General features: G+C 41.5%; 2 protein-coding genes across 2 annotated transcripts in view; one reads left to right on the forward strand and one right to left on the reverse strand.

The window, feature by feature from the left end:
- LOC137057805 (serine/arginine-rich splicing factor 7-like) overlaps window positions 1-7438 on the reverse strand; it is a 16998-nt gene extending 9560 nt beyond the window's left edge. The window contains exons 1-3 of the mRNA XM_067430860.1: window positions 7297-7438; window positions 5572-5752; window positions 1737-1913 (exon numbers count right to left, since the gene is read on the reverse strand). Of these exons, the coding sequence (XP_067286961.1) occupies window positions 1737-1913; window positions 5572-5752; window positions 7297-7324 (386 nt within the window). The 5' untranslated portion in view covers window positions 7325-7438. The remainder of the gene's footprint in view (window positions 1-1736; window positions 1914-5571; window positions 5753-7296) is intronic.
- A 27-nt stretch (window positions 7439-7465) lies between these two features.
- On the forward strand, window positions 7466-9669 carry gemin6 (gem (nuclear organelle) associated protein 6). The gene is made up of 2 exons (XM_067430861.1): window positions 7466-7722; window positions 9171-9669. The coding sequence occupies exons 1-2, from the start codon at window positions 7595-7597 to the stop codon at window positions 9547-9549; spliced, it is 507 nt and encodes a 168-aa protein (XP_067286962.1). The 5' UTR covers window positions 7466-7594; the 3' UTR covers window positions 9550-9669.
- Window positions 9670-18352: the final 8683 nt, after the last annotated feature.

Genomic DNA, 18352 nt, shown 5'->3' on the forward strand with positions numbered 1-18352 from the left:
ATTTTTAATATTAAATTGTAATATTATTTATTAAATAGTGATATTTTATTGTGATTATTTGTTTCTTTTTTAAATTAATTTACTCCAAGATAATTAACTAAATAGATATTTTATTTTTTTGCAACAGTCTTGCATTAATGTTTCAATCCAACTCAGCTACAATGTAAAAATTATTAATCTTCTGATTTCATAGAAAAACAATTATTGATTAATGCGATTATTTTCTAAAAATGTATTGCATTTTTTATTGCTTTGCATAATTATATTAGTGAAAATATTATTTAATTTTATATTATTTTTTTGCTATTATATGATGTATTTGTTTATATATTACTATTCATTTTTCAATCTAACTTATCTACAATGACTGGTTAAAATGATGCTAATTTAAGAGCAAAACATATCTCTATTTATTAATTACTATATTTATAAATGACTATTATAATTTTTTCAATCCAACCCAACTTTCTTCTGATTTCAGAGCAAAACATTAATTGATTACTTTGATAATCATTTATTTTGAGAAAATATATATATTTTGTATTACTTTGCATAGTGATAGTGAAAAATGGGAGGGGGATAAATAATATTAAAATGTAATATTATTTATTAAATAGTGATATTTTATTATGATTATTTGTTTCTTTTTTTAATGAATTTACTCCAAGATTATTAACTAAATAGATTTTTTTAATAAAATAAAATATATTATTATTATATTTTATTATTATATTATAATATAATATATTATTATATATTTTAAATATATATATATATATATATATATATATATATATATATATTTTTTTTTTTTTTTTTTTTATATTTTTTTTATATATATATTTTTTCAACTTAGCTACAACGACTGGTTAAAATGATGGCTAATTTCAGAGCAAAAGAGATCTCTAGATGCTCATGCAGTGTTATATCGCCCAGCCCCGTAGCTCAGTTCTCTAAAGCATCCAACAGTTGTTAAAAAATGGTTTACAGCATTAAACACTACGACTGATTTGACTTCAGGCAATGATATACAGAGAGACACATTAATTGGTACTTGAAATAAACCTTGCAACTTTGCAGGTCGACCCTCTTTGGAACCGAGGTCTAGCAGATCTAGACGATCTAGAAGTATCTATCATCAGCCGACCTCTGCATCTAGTCGTTCTCTTGGCTTTCTAACGATGACCGCATTGACAGCCAAATCGCTTGATTGAGACTTGATAGAAGTGTGCAAGGCGCTTTTTCTAGACGGGACCGTGGTCTGTCGAGGTCTCGATGCTCTCTTTATCAAAAGCGCAGGCACAAATCACTAGCCAAATTTACTCGGATTGGCGCTCTCATCAGGTTTGGGTTGGGGGGGAGGAGCTATGAATAGTTAAGTAGCAGTGGGAGGAGCCTCAGCGAAGGGGTGTGGCTGCCCGTGGCCCGGTCATAGCAGGCGGTCAAAAGTGTGGGATTTGCTAGATGCCTCATGAAATCGTAAAGGGTCGTGACTCTCTGAATCAAACGATGAAACCTGAAAGGTTTTGACCAGGTCAGTCATTAAAATGAAATCCCAAAGAACATTGGAGAAAACATCAGTTTAGAAAACAACAAAACATCCGCAACCCCACAAAATCAACACAAACAAATAAACAGGAAATCAGACAGAGAGAGAAGAGAACAATATCACAAGGAAATTGACTGTGTTATTAATCAATACGGTTTAGCGGCGTACATATCACGGCTAGCTTTACCTGCTCCGGCGTCGCCGACTGTAGCGGTGACAATCGTACGCGTAGTGGCCCTTCTCGCCGCACTCATAGCAACGGTCGTTAGGGTCGAAGGGCCGGCGGGTTGGCGGACGGTCGTATCGGGAACGGCGCGGCATTCCGGTGGACAATTCCACACGCGTGCGAGAGCCACAGATCACCCTGAAACAAAGCACAGGATTTGGCACTTTCTATTAAACTAATCACAAATAAAGTTTTTATCAATTACATCAGTACACCAGTAGGGGGTAAAATATCATTCACTCAAGAGATTCGATCAAATACATCCAGTAATGAAACAAGTGAAGTCTTTATGAGTGAGACATTGAACCATTCACTCAAGAGATTTGTTCAAAAACACTGATTCATCCAGTAATGAAACAAGTGAAGACATTATGAGTGAGTCATTGAATCATTCTCTCAAAAGATTCATTCAAAAACACTGATTCATCCAGTAATGAAACAAGTGAAGACATTGGCCCTCATTTATCAAAAGTGCGTACACCAAATTTCCAGCGTACACCTTGCGTACACCCAAACCCACGGTGACTTTGAGATTTATCAATATGGACGTTGGCGTACGGCACGCTCAAATCCTACGCCAGCTCAGCAGGTGGTGTACGCACGTTTGAGTTAGTGGGAAAATGCGCAGAAAAACAATTCCTAACACCACAAAACGCACTGGCAAGATATGCTATATGATCCACTGTTAAAAACCACAACAACAACATTCAGTGTTTATTTTTGTGCAACATGATCGTCAATGTTTCATTTGTGTGGCTTTACCAAAGCGTTTGATCTGTAGGCATATGTATTCCTCCAGTCGCGAGCCTGTGCGCTTTATCTGACGGTTCCTGGCCCGGCAGCTGCACACGGACTGGGACTAAAATAATTCAGACTGACAAAATAATAAAAATGACCTTCTTCTTTTAAATAATAATAAGATCAATAAAAACGACACTCTTCTTCTGAATAACAAGCGTCATTAAGAATAATAAGCATAATAATAATAAGAATCTTACAAATTGTCATGTAATTATTAATGTGACTGAATCTTACTCCACATCACATCATCATCACCACTGTCGTACACTCCAATACATGCCGTGATACGAAATTAAATGCTAATTTTTTCAAAACGTGCTGTAAAATAATGCATTGTGATGGTAATTTATCATCCAAACAGCTTTAAACTGCTGGAGTGCGCTTCTCAACCTCCACTCTATTAAGAGTACTCGTTATTTGGGTCCATATTTTGTTTTTGTAGGTTCCTTTAATTACACTCTTAAAACGCTCAAATAAAACAATTTCGTTTTTTTTCCACTTCCCTGCATGGTGATGGTCTTGATGGGCGCGTCTCAATCATCTCACTAGTTCAGTAGTCAGGGCACTGATCAGGGAGTCAGCCCATTGACTTCTGTCCTAATCAGTGCCCTGACTAGTGGACTAGTGAGATGATTGAGCGCGCCCGATCTCCACGTCGGAGAAGTTTCGCTTCTTTGCCGTCTTCTGTTTGTCCATGGCGTAAAATGAGGGCGTGGGGGAGGCGGAGACTTGAATCTATAGGGGCGTGTTATTCTAATGACGATCGTTTTCAGCCGCCACATTTATCAAGGGCAGGTATTGCGTACACCTGAATTGCAGAGGTGCGCACAGCTTCATAAATCAGGCGATGAGAGGAGTGTAAGCATAATCTTACGCCAACATATACACCCGTTTCTACGCAAGATTGATAAATGAGGGCCATTATGAGTGAGTCACTGAATCATTCACTCAGGAGATTTGTTCAAAAACACTGATTCATCCAGTAATGAAACAAGTGAAGACATTATGAGTGAGTCACTGAATCATTCACTCAAGAGATTTGTTCAAAAACACTGATTCGTCCAGTAATGAAACAAGTGAAGACATTGGCCCTCATTTATCAATCTTGCGTAGAAACGGGTGTATATGTTGGCGTAAGATTATGCTTACACTCCTCTCACCGCCTGATTTATGAAGCTGTGCGCACCTCTGCAATTCAGGTGTACGCAATACCTGCCCTTGATAAATGTGGCGGCTGAAAACGATCGTCATTAGAATAACACGCCCCTATAGATTCAAGTCTCCGCCTCCCCCACGCCCTCATTTTACGCCATGGACAAACAGAAGACGGCAAAGAAGCGAAACTTCTCCGACGTGGAGATCGGGCGCGTCTCAATCATCTCACTAGTCCACTAGTCAGGGCACTGATCAGGACATAAGTCAATGGGCTGACTCCCTGATCAGTGCTCTGACTACTGAACTAGTGAGATGATTGAGACGCGCCCATCGAGATCACCAGGGAAGTGGAAAAAAACCCCGAAATTGTTTTATTTGGGAGTTTAAAGAGTGGAATTAAAGGCAAACAAAATATGGACCCAAATAACGAGTACTCTTAATAGTGTGGAGATTGAGAAGCGCACTCCAGCAGTTTAAAGCTGTTTGGATGATAAATTACCATCACAATGCATTATTTTACAGCACGTTTTGAAAAAAATAGCATTTAATTTCGTATCACGGCATGTATTGGAGTGTACAATAGTGATGATGATGTGATGTGGAGTACTACCATTCATTTACATTAATAATTACATGACAATTTGTAAGATTCTTATTATTATTATGCTTATTATTCTTAATGACGCTTGTTATTCAGAAGAAGAGTGTCGTTTTTATTGATCTTATTATTATTTAAAAGAAGAAGGTCATTTTTATTATTTTGTCAGTCTGAATTATTTTAGTCCCAGTCCGTGTGCAGCTGCCGGGCCAGGAACCGTCAGATAAAGCGCACAGGCTCGCGACTGGAGGAATACATATGCCTACAGATCAAACGCTTTGGTAAAGTCACACAAATGAAACATTGACGTTCATGTTGCACAAAAATAAGCACTGAATGTTGTCGTTGTGGTTTTTAACAGTGGGTCATATAGCATATCTTGTCAGTGCGTTTTGTGGTGTTAGGAATTGTTTTTCTGCGCATTTTCCCACTAACTCAAACGTGCGTACACCACCTCCTGAGCTGGCGTAGGATTTGAGCGTGCCGTACGCCAACGTCCATATTGATAAATCTCAAAGTCACCGTGGGTTTGGGTGTACGCAAGGTGTACGCTGGAAATTTGGTGTACTCACTTTTGATAAATGAGGGCCATTATGAGTGAGTCACTGAATCATTCACTCAAAAGATTCATTCAAAAACACTGATTCATCCAGTAATGAAACAAGTGAAGACATTATGAGTGAGTCACTGAATCATTCACTCAAGAGATTTGTTCAAAAACACTGATTCGTCCAGTAATGAAACAAGTGAAGACATTATGAGTGAGTCATTAAATCATTCACTCAAGAGATTCGTTCAAAAATACTGATTCATCCAGTAATGAAACAAACGATAGCTTTATCCGAAATTGCATACTTCCCTGCTATATAGCAGGCGAATAACTGTATGTGACAAAAGAATTATGTCCCAATTCATGATACTCATAAAATAGCAGATAAAAAGTCCCGGGATGACCTACTACTTCCGGCGAGATTGTGAAGTGTGCATTCGATGGGCACTTTAGTGTCCCATGAAGCCGCGGGAGAGGATTTATGAATGCCAGTGACCGACGCTGTAGGTCACATGATAACGACAACATGGCGAATGCAATGCGTCCCAATTACATTCATACTACACACACTCATAGTATATAGAATGTACTTTTTCAGCGGCTGTGAAGTAATTATTCAAATGAAGTACCTACTCAAGAGAGTATGCGAGTCTGTATGAGTGAGTCATTGAATCGTGACTCCGCCCACTCACTTGCCATCGAGGCCACGCACAGCATCCTCCGCATCTCTGGGATCTTCAAACTCCACGAAGGCGAATCCTGGAGGGTTGCGAGCGATCCAAACGGTTCTCAGCGGCCCGTAATACCCGAACGCCCGCTCCAGCTCACCTTTACCTGCCCCCGTGCCCAGGTTACCCACATACACCTTCGTTTCTGAGAGAAGCACAAGTTTAAAGGGTTAGTTCACCCAAAAATGTAATTTATGTAATTAATGACTCACCCTAATGTCGCTCCACACCCGTAAGACCTCCGTTCATCTTCACACACAGTTTAAGATATTTTATATTTAGTCCGAGAGCGTATGCAAGTGTATGCACACTATACTGTCCATGTCCAGAAAGGGAATAAAAACATCATCACAGTAGTCCATATGAGACATCAGTGGGTTAATTAGAGTCTCTTGAAGCATCCAAAATACATTTGGGTCCAAAAATAACAAAAACTACGACTTTATTCAGCATTGGCTTCTCTTCCGCGTTTGTGTTCAATCCTCAAAATGTCACGTGATTTCAGCAGTTTGACACGCGATCCGAATCATGAATTAAATAATGGTCTTACCATGGTTTAACTCCATGATACAAGAGACTAATGTTCAATAATTAAGAATTAAACTGCTAAAAGGAGAAAGTCTTGCATTTAAATCACGATTTAATAATATACTACTGGCTATTTTTATAGTATATGGATGGTGTAATTAGAAACATTTTGATAGGAGACAAAGTTTTGACAGTTAAAATAACAATATATGTGCAGTGTTATTGTAGTATTATTATAGTTTTTTAAATAATTTTTTATTAATAATTGTATTTATTTATTTTCTTTTAAAGGCACAATATGTAATTTTTATCTCTTAATTCAAAACAAAGGCGTGTCTTGACTGTTGGTTGGGCGGAGCTCTTATTCTACTCCGAACTTCCACAAAACTTCTGTGTGTGTGTGTGTGTGTGTGTGGTAACGCAGTGCTGTTTATCATATCACACACACATCTAAATGTGTGTTAAAGTGATCTTATAATCCTACTCTGTGCATTGGGATAATGTAAACAGGTCAACAAAATACATTATTCTATAATCTTTGGATATTTGAACAATCCAAAAATCCTACATATTGTGCCTTTAAGTTTATTTCATTTTGTTCGTTTAGAGAACAATTATATTTAGGTTTAACTTATTTATGTTAGTTTAAGTAATTTTAGTACTTTAGCAAATGTTTCATCTGATATTTTATTTAGTTTCAGTCTTATTTCAAAAACAACATTGAGACTATATCGAGACTTTATATTAACTGTAGATTTTGCAATTTAATAAAAAGATAAACTTTACACTTGCCGTTTCGATTAAACGATTTTAGCATCGACAAACTTAAAAGAAATACAGAATAATAGTAATAAAAACAAAACGATACCTGAACATCCACATAATTAAACCTAACAAACTGATAATTTAGCAAAGTATGTATTTAAATATAATGTTATTATTATTATTACTAGTTTTATTATTAATAATGATCACGAGTCATGACTATTATTATTAATCAGTGTTTAACGTTACTGCGCGTGAGGGCGCCATTACAGTTAGCAGCTCGAGCTAAAACACAACACATCTTTTCAATAACAAGCAATATTTAATATATGAGATGAAGCATTCTGCCTTCGGACGTGTTTTATTCGTGAATTACTCGTGAATTATTGCACTCACCACCTCCGTGTCGCCCGTATCGCGACATGATGTGAAAATGAAATCCTGACAGGAACAAACAGCAGTCTGTCAAACGAACACTCGCCTGCGCATGCGCAAACTCACGCCGCCCCAAAAAACTACATTTCCTATGATTCTCAAATCTGACTGACCGAGCCAACCAATCACACGATCGTTTGTGGCAGTGACGTTTCACGCACGCCGCGTCCTGCTGAAGTTCATCAGCGTAAACCGTGAGGATGAAGTCGCGGAGTTGATTAATTAACGCTGATTAATTAAGTTGTAGTAGTTCGCAGAGATGCTGCAGTGGAGTGACAGGAGTCCTCAGCAGTGGCGGGAGTTTGTCAATCAGGAGGTTTGTGTAACGGCTCGCGATCAGCAACGCTTTGAGGGACGCGTGTTCACGGTGGACCCCGTTTCTGCCAGGTAAACATCATAAAATAATAACTGCAAAACAATTATGTACCAAAAGTACTTGAACCTGAATATGATTTCTCTGGTTTCCTGGTCCTACTTTACAATAAGGCCTCATTAGTTAATCCTGATGCATTTGTTACAAGCGTTAGTAAATAAAAACACAACTGTTTGTTGTCAGTTCATGTCTATTAACTAATATTAACTACAACTTTTGATTTTAATAATGCATCGATCGAGTCTTACACTGTTTAAATTGCTTTGTGTTTACATTGTGTTGATTTTAACTTAATTCTTAATTGCTCTAAATGCTTTTTTTCACCCTTTGTAGCACTGAGATTTTCTTTAAAATGCTTTATAAATAAAATGTATTATTTCATGAGTAAATAAATGCTGAAACTAAGATTAATAGATGCTTTAGGAGCATTATTCATTGTTAGTTTATGTTATAACTAATTGTAAGTATTAACGATTTTCTGTATGGACGAGTTAATTGGGACGTTTTAATTTGAATGGTTTATAAATTATATAGTATATACTATATAATTTATAAACCATTCAAATATGTGACTTCACATATTTGACTTCACATATGTGACTTCATTTAAAATTATATTCATAAATATCAGTATTTAAACAGCATTTATAAATATGTAAATAGTTCAGGCCGAAATTGTGTGAAGTTACTGTCTGAGTAGGTACTAAATTGAATTTGAATTTACCTCGTGACCGTTAAAACCGTTACTGTCTGTCACGTGGACCCTTTTCACAGTGAGTCACGTTTTAACGGTCATCAGCATTGTTAATATTTCAACGTTTTTTTTGTATTAATTTAAAAAAAATATATATATATATATTTAAATGTATAAAATCATACTTTTAATATATTACCTTTGCATCAAATTACAACAAACGGTAACGCTGCTGTGAGGGTGATTCTAATACAGCGGCTGTGGGAGTGATTAGAAAACAAATTTCTAAATACAAACACGCGATCCGAATCATGAATCAATTCGCTGGTTCATAACCGTTTGAATCTTTATTTGAGGATTGAACACAAACCCGGAAGAGAAGCCAATGCTGAATAAAGTCGTAGTTTTTGTTATTTTTGGACCCAAATGTATTTTGGATGCTTCAAGAGACTCTAATTAACCCACTGATGTCTCATATGGACTACTGTGATGATGTTTTTATTCCCTTTCTGGACATGGACAGTATAGTGTGCATACACTTGCATACGCTCTCGGACTAAATATAAAATATCTTAAACTGTGTGTGAAGATGAACGGAGGTCTTACGGGTGTGGAACGACATTAGGGGGAGGAGTTAATGACATTTCATTTTTGGATGAACTAACTCTTTAATATACAGTAGGGAAGTATTTGATTTTGGACGCAGTGTTTGACTCAAATGAATCATTTGCTTTTTGAATCATGTCATATTGTGTTTGTTATTTACAGTGTGGTGTTGGTGAGCTTCCTCGAGCAGGAGCATCCATCAGTGAGGCTGATTTTGGGTCATGCGGTGTCCGATGTTCAGATCGTCAGGAATGGATCGGATGAATCGGAGAGGCGGATGAAGAGTTTGTTCCTTCCGGACAGAAGGCAGGTGCTCAGCGCGGAGGAGCTGAAGTCGCGGAGGGAGAGTCTGCGTTTGTGGCTGGAGAAGAACCGAATCCCGGTGACTGAAGACGGGGATGTTCTTCGTGTGGCGAGCGTGCTGACCATCAGCGCCCCCTACAGCACCGGAGACTGCAGCTGCGCCAACGAGATCATTCTGGCACGAGTTCAGAGTCTAGTTGAGAGCATTCCTGAAGCAGAACACACATCGCTGTCCTAATCGCTCTGCAGAAACATGTTCACAAGCTCTGAGAGTGTTCATTAAAGGGTTGGTTCACCCAAAAATGAAATGTGTCATTAACTCCTCTCCCCTAATGTCGCTCCACACCTGTAAGACCTCCGTTCATCTTCACACACAGTTTAAGATATTTTATATTTAATCCGAGAGCGTATGCAAGTGTATGCACACTATACTGTCCATGTCCAGAAAGGGAATAAAAACATCATCACAGTAGTCCATATGAGACATCAGTGGGTTAATTAGAGTCTCTTGAAGCATCCAAAATACATTTGGGTCCAAAAATAACAAAAACTACGACTTTATTCAGCATTGGCTTCTCAATAGTGTGCCTACACTTGCATACGCTCTTGGACTAAATATAAAATATCTTAAACTGTGTGTGAAGATGAACGGAGGTCTTACGGGTGTGGAGCGACATTAGGGAGAGGAGTTAATGACAGAAGTTTCATTTTTGGGTGAACTAACCCTTTAAGATGAGATGTCAATGCATGATGTTCAGGGTGGAGAGGTTTGAGGAAATCCCTTTTTGTTTTTTAAAGGGATAGTTCACCCCAAAATGAAAATGTTGTCATCTGCTCACCCTCATATTGTTTCAAACCTGTGTGAGTTTCTTTCTTTTGCTGAACAAAAGAAGATATTTAGATGAATATTTGTAAGCAAGCAGATAGAGCAACCATTCACTACCATAGTATGGGAAAAAATACTATGGTAGTGAATGGTTGCTCTCTCTGCTTGTTTACAAACATTCTTCAGAATAACTTCTTTTGTGTTCAGTAGAAGAAAGAAATTCACACAGGGTTGGAACAACATGAGGGTGAGCAAATGATGACAATTTTCATTTTTGGGTAAACTATCCCTTTAAGGATTTCTCTGTTACATTATGTAAATATTTACGTTTTTGATTCTTCATGTAACATTCAAAGTTACTGTATGTTTGCTGATGTTATAATAAATGTTTCCTGATGAATGTGTGAGTAAACTCTTGTGTGTTGGAGATTAGTAATGTTGGAAACATTAAACCAAGACTACTTGTATTCTGCATATTATATAGCCTGCCGTGGTCATCCTCAGCGCTAGTCAATATGTGAGTGATGCTCATTGGGCTGTGATTATGGGGCGTGTTTCAACAGAACCAGGAAAGACCTCCATTGGACAGACCGACAACCAATCAGAGCAGCAGAGAGACGCATAATGTTAGTTGTCAAATGTCAACAGAGCTCAACTGCACTGTGTTGCCAAGTCTGCGGTTTTCCCGCCGGTTGTTTTCCATATCCGTGGGTTGAAGCGACCTCAATTGTGATATAATGTAAATTTTAGCGTCTTCACGCATGCTGAAATAAACAATCTTAACCGGTTTTGTAAAAAAAAAAGAAATTAAGGATACACAGAGAACTTCATCATTTCTGAGAGCTGAGTGGATAGCCATTTATCTGCTGTCTGTTAGTCATCACGTCACCTCAGCTCCGCCTATTGTCAGTTTTCTGAGAGTGACAAGATGGCGACGGTCAGCTCGTCTTTACTCTTTAAAACTAGCCTACTCTTCAGAATGCTATGGGTGACGGTCACTACGTCCATATTTTTATACAATCTATAGCTGACTAAACTTTTACTGTGTGAAAGCACCAGTAACAAAATGGGGCGGCAGTGGCTCAGTGGTTCATGTAGGTTGTCTACAAACCAGGAGGTTGGTGGTTCGATCCCCGGTTCCACCTGACCAAGTGTCGAAGTGTCTATGAGCAAGACACCTAACCCCAGCTGCTCCCGACGAGCTGGATGGCGCCTTACATGGCTGACATCGCCGTCGGTGTATGAATGGGTGAATGTGAGGCGATATGTAAAGCGCTTTGGATGGCCATAGGGTCTGTTGAAAGCGCTATATAAATGCAGTCCATTTACCATTTACCAAAATGAACCAAGCTTCAAAACACAAGATCAACATGTCACAATATTCCTTATTTAAATACTTAATGAGCAGAATAAAGGGGCGGGGCCTGGTTGAGTTAAGCCGGGTGCACACGGTGCGATTTTGCCTACGATTTGGTCGTCTGAGACAAATTTAGCAAATCCTAAAAGATTCTTCTGATCCTAGGCTAAAATCTGACGTCTTTGGTCGTTAGTTTGACATGTTCACCGGCAGCCGATTAATGAGCGCTGCGATTAAATTTTACCTCAGACGAAATTCTGGCAGTGTCAGAAGATTTGGCGCACAATCCTGCCGTGTGACTTCTCCTACAACGACAGTCAAATATCTTGGTTTTTCAAGACAAACTATGACCAAAACGAGAGCTAGAAATTATTTGTAGCCAGCATTTCAGTCCCGCATGTAATGCAGCTCACTGTCACCCAACGCGTCATTCATTGATGATATAAAGCTCCGGGTGAGTTTTCTTGCGCGCGTCTGTTTTTAGTGCGCCTAAACTATCGTGCAGTCTGACATTAATGACAACTGAGATCTTATACAGTGTGACACGGCTTACATCGGGGATCATGTTCGTACAGTCTGACAAGGGACATTCGCAAAGGATTTTGAAAAATCGCACAGTGTGCAGGACCCATTAGTTAGTATTGTGTTAGACTGTCGGTTATGGTAAGGGGCGGGGCCTGGTTGAGTTAGTTAGTATTGTGTTAGACTGTCGGTTATGGTAAGGGGCGGGGCCTGGTTGAGTGAGTTAGTAGTGTGTTAGACTACCGGTTATGGTAAGGGGCGGGGCCTGGTTGAGTGAGTTAGTAGTGTGTTAGACTACCGGTTATGGTAAGGGGCGGGGCCTGGTTGAGTTAGTTAGTAGTGTGTTAGACTACCGGTTATGGTAAGGGGCGGGGCCTGGTTGAGTTAGTAGTGTGTTAGACTGTCGGTTATGGTAAGGGGCGGGGCCTGGTTGAGTTAGAAGTGTGTTAGACTGTCGGTTATGGTAAGGGGCGGGGCCTGGTTGAGTTAGTAGTGTGTTAGACTGTCGGTTATGGTAAGGGGCGGGGCCTGGTTGAGTGAGTAGTGTGTTAGACTGTCGGTTATGGTAAGGGGCGGGGCCTGGTTGAGTTAGTAGTGTGTTAGACTACCGGTTATGGTAAGGGGCGGGGCCTGGTTGAGTTAGTAGTGTGTTAGACTACCGGTTATGGTAAGGGGCGGGGCCTGGTTGAGTTAGTAGTGTGTTAGACTGTCGGTTATGGTAAGGGGCGGGGCCTGGTTGAGTTAGTAGTGTGTTAGACTGTCGGTTATGGTAAGGGGCGGGGCCTGGTTGAGTTAGTAGTGTGTTAGACTACCGGTTATGGTAAGGGGCGGGGCCTGGTTGAGTTAGTAGTGTGTTAGACTACCGGTTATGGTAAGGGGCGGGGCCTGGTTGAGTTAGTAGTGTGTTAGACTGTCAGTTATGGTAAGGGGCGGGGCCTGGTTGAGTTAGTTAGTAGTGTGTTAGACTGTCGGTTATGGTAAGGGGCGGGGCCTGGTTGAGTTAGTTAGTAGTGTGTTAGACTGTCGGTTATGGTAAGGGGCCTGGTTGAGTGAGTTAGTAGTGTGTTAGACTGTCGGTTATGGTAAGGGGCGGGGCCTGGTTGAGTGAGTTAGTAGTGTGTTAGACTGTCGGTTATGGTAAGGGGCGGGGCCTGGTTGAGTTAGTAGTGTGTTAGACTACCGGTTATGGTAAGGGGCGGGGCCTGGTTGAGTTAGTAGTGTGTTAGACTGTCGGTTATGGTAAGGGGCGGGGCCTGGTTGAGTTAGTAGTGTGTTAGACTGTCGGTTATGGTAAGGGGCGGGGCCTGGTTGAGTGAGTTAGTAGTGTGTTAGACTACCGGTTATGGTAAGGGGCGGGGCCTGGTTGAGTGAGTTAGTAGTGTGTTAGACTACCGGTTATGGTAAGGGGCGGGGCCTGGTTGAGTTAGTTAGTAGTGTGTTAGACTACCGGTTATGGTAAGGGGCGGGGCCTGGTTGAGTTAGTAGTGTGTTAGACTGTCGGTTATGGTAAGGGGCGGGGCCTGGTTGAGTTAGAAGTGTGTTAGACTGTCGGTTATGGTAAGGGGCGGGGCCTGGTTGAGTTAGTAGTGTGTTAGACTGTCGGTTATGGTAAGGGGCGGGGCCTGGTTGAGTGAGTAGTGTGTTAGACTGTCGGTTATGGTAAGGGGCGGGGCCTGGTTGAGTTAGTAGTGTGTTAGACTACCGGTTATGGTAAGGGGCGGGGCCTGGTTGAGTTAGTAGTGTGTTAGACTACCGGTTATGGTAAGGAGCGGGGCCTGGTTGAGTTAGTAGTGTGTTAGACTGTCGGTTATGGTAAGGGGCGGGGCCTGGTTGAGTTAGTAGTGTGTTAGACTGTCGGTTATGGTAAGGGGCGGGGCCTGGTTGAGTTAGTAGTGTGTTAGACTACCGGTTATGGTAAGGGGCGGGGCCTGGTTGAGTTAGTAGTGTGTTAGACTACCGGTTATGGTAAGGGGCGGGGCCTGGTTGAGTTAGTAGTGTGTTAGACTGTCAGTTATGGTAAGGGGCGGGGCCTGGTTGAGTTAGTTAGTAGTGTGTTAGACTGTCGGTTATGGTAAGGGGCGGGGCCTGGTTGAGTTAGTTAGTAGTGTGTTAGACTGTCGGTTATGGTAAGGGGCCTGGTTGAGTGAGTTAGTAGTGTGTTAGACTGTCGGTTATGGTAAGGGGCGGGGCCTGGTTGAGTGAGTTAGTAGTGTGTTAGACTGTCGGTTATGGTAAGGGGCGGGGCCTGGTTGAGTTAGTAGTGTGTTAGACTACCGGTTATGGTAAGGGGCGGGGGGCGGGGCCTGGTTGAGTGAGTTAGTAGTGTATTAGACTGTCAGTTATGGTAAGGGGCGGGGCCTGGTTGAGTGAGTTAGTAGTGTGTTAGACTGTCGATTATGGTAAGGGGAGGGGCCTGGTTGAGTTAGTTAGTAGTGTGTTAGACTGTCGGTTATGGTAAGGGGCGGGGCCTGGTTGAGTTAGTTAGTAGTGTGTTAGACTGTCGATTATGGTAAGGGGAGGGGCCTGGTTGAGTGAGTTAGTAGTGTGTTAGACTGTCAGTTATGGTAAGGGGCGGGGCCTGGTTGAGTGAGTTAGTAGTGTGTTAGACTGTCGGTTATGGTAAGGGGAGGGGCCTGGTTGAGTGAGTTAGTAGTGTGTTAGACTGTCGGTTATGGTAAGGGGCGGGGCCTGGTTGAGTTAGTTAGTAGTGTGTTAGACTGTCAGTTATGGTAAGGGGCGGGGCCTGGTTGAGTTAGTTAGTAGTGTGTTAGACTGTCAGTTATGGTAAGGGGCGGGGCCTGGTTGAGTTAGTTAGTAGTGTGTTAGACTGTCAGTTATGGTAAGGGGCGGGGCCTGGTTGAGTTAGTTAGTAGTGTGTTAGACTGTCAGTTATGGTAAGGGGGCGGGGCCTGGTTGAGTTAGTTAGTAGTGTGTTAGACTGTCAGTTATGGTAAGGGGCGGGGCCTGGTTGAGTTAGTTAGTAGTGTGTTAGACTGTCGGTTATGGTAAGGGGAGGGGCCTGGTTGAGTGAGTTAGTAGTGTGTTAGACTGTCGGTTATGGTAAGGGGCGGGGCCTGGTTGAGTTAGTTAGTAGTGTGTTAGACTGTCGGTTATGGTAAGGGGAGGGGCCTGGTTGAGTTAGTTAGTAGTGTGTTAGACTGTCAGTTATGGTAAGGGGCGGGGCCTGGTTGAGTTAGTTAGTAGTGTGTTAGACTGTCGGTTATGGTAAGGGGCCTGGTTGAGTGAGTTAGTAGTGTGTTAGACTGTCGGTTATGGTAAGGGGCGGGGCCTGGTTGAGTGAGTTAGTAGTGTGTTAGACTGTCGGTTACGGTAAGGGGAGGGGCCTGGTTGAGTGAGTTAGTAGTGTGTTAGACTGTCGGTTATGGTAAGGGGCGGGGCCTGGTTGAGTTAGTTAGTAGTGTGTTAGACTGTCGGTTATGGTAAGGGGCGGGGCCTGGTTGAGTTAGTTAGTAGTGTGTTAGACTGTCAGTTATGGTAAGGGGCGGGGCCTGGTTGAGTTAGTTAGCTTTTCCAGCATTATGACTGAATTATTGAATAGATTTCACATATTCTCAAAACTTTGCTTTGTGTTACAGACACTGGTTCATAGGTGTGTGTGAGAGAGTGTGTGTGTTTTAGTGTCATCCCTTTACTGCGGTGTACTTTTTTCAGCATTGTGGCCAATTTGTAGACTGCTTTTGTTGATTTCCAAATTAATTTCATTTGGGCGGTCATTTTTGACCGAAGACCACAAGTGTGACTATTTTGCTCAAATCATGTCCTCAATTTTTGTGAATTCACATTCCAGATGCCATAAGACACCCGGTTCTGTAGTATTCCAGTGAAGATGTGATTTAAAAAAAATTCAAAACAAAAAATATTTTGGTCAAAAGTGACTGAAGAGGGACGTTGATAACACTTCCCACATCATTTAGTTTTTTATGTCCAGTTAAAATCTTAACTTACCTGTCACTTGGTGGATGATCATTAAAATACGTAAATTCAAGGAAAATATCGTCTAGTTTCGTGCGGGGAATTCAATCAGTTTTACTATTCATCCCGTGACGTGTTTAAGGATTAGTGATAGTGATGTGTGTTCCTGATGTGTTTCTTTCTTCAGTGGAAAAGAAATGAAGTTTTTTGAGGAAAACATTCCAGGATTTTTCTCCTCATGATGGACTTCAGTGGGAACCAACGGCTGAAGGTCCAAATCAATGAGGAAGAGCTTCAGAGACTCTGATGATCCAGAGGAATAGAGTCTGATCCAGACTAACCATCAGACGTTTACAACACAAATACACATTTATATACTATTTAACCTCAAAAGTTCAGTGTTGTTCTTCTTCACGGCGTATGATGTCATTACATTGGAAATGTCATGTGACGTAGCTGGAAGTGCTGACCCAGTGAAAAAACGAACGTGCAAAGACAAAATCAAACGCCTTTAACATAAATAAAGGTGAAGCAACAATGTAGAAGTTTTTCGGTACGTTCATCTACGTCACGTGACCTTTCCTACATGATGACATCATACGCCATGAAGAAGAACAACACCGAAGTTGTAGCCTAGTAATCTAGACGCACCCTAGCGGCAGCAAATTTAATCTGCCCGCAAGTGTCGTCTAGCAACTCTCAATACCCTTCTGAGCTGTATTCACCAAACTCTGGTTGGGCCAATCACATCGTGTATAGAGTCGGGCGGGGCCATAATGACGACGGCCGAGTTGCGTTTGCGTGCTTCTAGTAAACACAGAAACTGGCGAACGGCGGCGGTCTTTCGAATCAGCTTTGACCGCGACTCTGGAAGACTTGAGTTGAGCTTTTCTCTGAGAAAAGAACAAAGAGCGGCACTGAAGTCATTCATAAGAAGGGAAGATGTGTTCAGAGTTTAGCCGACCGGATACGGTGAATGTTTAATCTGTCAGCGAGCTCTGCTTCACCTTCGTTGCTCTGGTTGGTGTAGCGCTATCCTATCGCGTGCAGAGGGAGTTTGACAGACAACCGTTTATCCGCCCCTCAGATTGAGCCGTCAATGGAGAGATTCCAGACCAAACATCTTGATGTGGCTCTGGCTTCTCAGGCTACCGAAGTTGAGCATTTGAGGTTAAAAAGTATATAAATGTTTATTTTTAGTATAAAAAAAGTACTAACTCCGAAGCTCTTCCTCTAAAAACTGCATTGATTTGGACCTTCAGCCGCTGGTTCCCATTGAAGTCCATCATGAGGAGAAAAATCCTGGAATGTTTTCCTCAAAAACTTCATTTCTTTTCCACTGAAGAAAGAAACACATGAACATCATGATGAGATGAGGTGAGGAAACTATTAGATGTTCATTTTGAAGTTAATTAATCCTTTAATCATTGTGCTCATTAAAGGGTTACTTCAGCGATTAGCATATGGCTTTGTATCAGTAGAAACCCTGGAGTATATTCAAATGATTGTGCTTCCCCCCCTCATATCCCCCTGAGACGAGAGATTTATGCATTTTATTTCTGGAAAAATTCTTCCCGTGACGCAAATTGACGATATTTGCATCATAGGAGGAATGTTTGCCCAAAGGCTAAAGACTACAGCCAGCAGAGGGAGCCATTTCCGCATGTTTTGAACCCACACATGGGGATGGAGATCACACTCACAGCACAGCTCAGCTTCAGGCACTCATTTAAAGCAGCACTGGGTAACTTTTGCTCTCGGGGTCCCCCTACAGTTGGGAAAAAATAATGTCCTGAACTAATGTCGTAAGCTCTGTCCTCCTACAACAGGGGATGCCATCGCGCGTGCATTTGTTGACGTGACAGCCCTGATAGCCTATGCTATACCTAACTAGTGATGCGCGGGTCGTCTCATAACCCGCGGACCCCGTATGTCTCTTTAATGGTCGCGGGTGCGCGGCGGGCTGTAAAAATATATCCAGTGGTGCGGGGCGGGCCAAATAACTTCATAAAAGCGTCCCGCGGGTCGGTGCAGCACTTACAGTTCCCCTGAACACTGCAGGAGGAGTTCACATGCAGGTGTTCTTCTGGCGGCGCGTGGGAAATGTCTTCATCCCAGGTACAGTCAGTGGCATATGCTTCAGCATGTCATATGAATATCATTTCATGGGTTTTATTTTTTTCAAACGCCAAATAATCGCGATGCTCACGTTTACAAGCCAGCGTCATTATAGTAGTCTATTGGTTACCGTTTTCCAGAATCTATATGATACTTCAGATCAATGTCTGAGTGGTCGGTAATCACCGTAACAAGCAGGACAGCATCGGTCGGGCACGCCTCCTTCAGCTCACGCCGACGAGCAAACGCTGGTCACATGTTGATCCTCGTCCTGCCTTTAATCAC

The sequence above is a fragment of the Pseudorasbora parva genome, chromosome 22, assembly GCF_024679245.1.
Source record: "Pseudorasbora parva isolate DD20220531a chromosome 22, ASM2467924v1, whole genome shotgun sequence".
NCBI lineage: Eukaryota > Metazoa > Chordata > Actinopteri > Cypriniformes > Gobionidae > Pseudorasbora > Pseudorasbora parva.

What these genes read in the sequence shown, in the direction of transcription:
- gemin6 (XM_067430861.1), top strand. Translation starts at nt 7,595, where the DNA reads ATGCTGCAGTGGAGTGACAGGAGTCCTCAGCAGTGGCGGGAGTTTGTC. An exon ending in GTGGACCCCGTTTCTGCCAG is followed by an intron (nt 7,723 to 9,170) that starts GTAAACATCATA and finishes TGTTATTTACAG; the next exon opens with TGTGGTGTTGGTGAGCTTCC.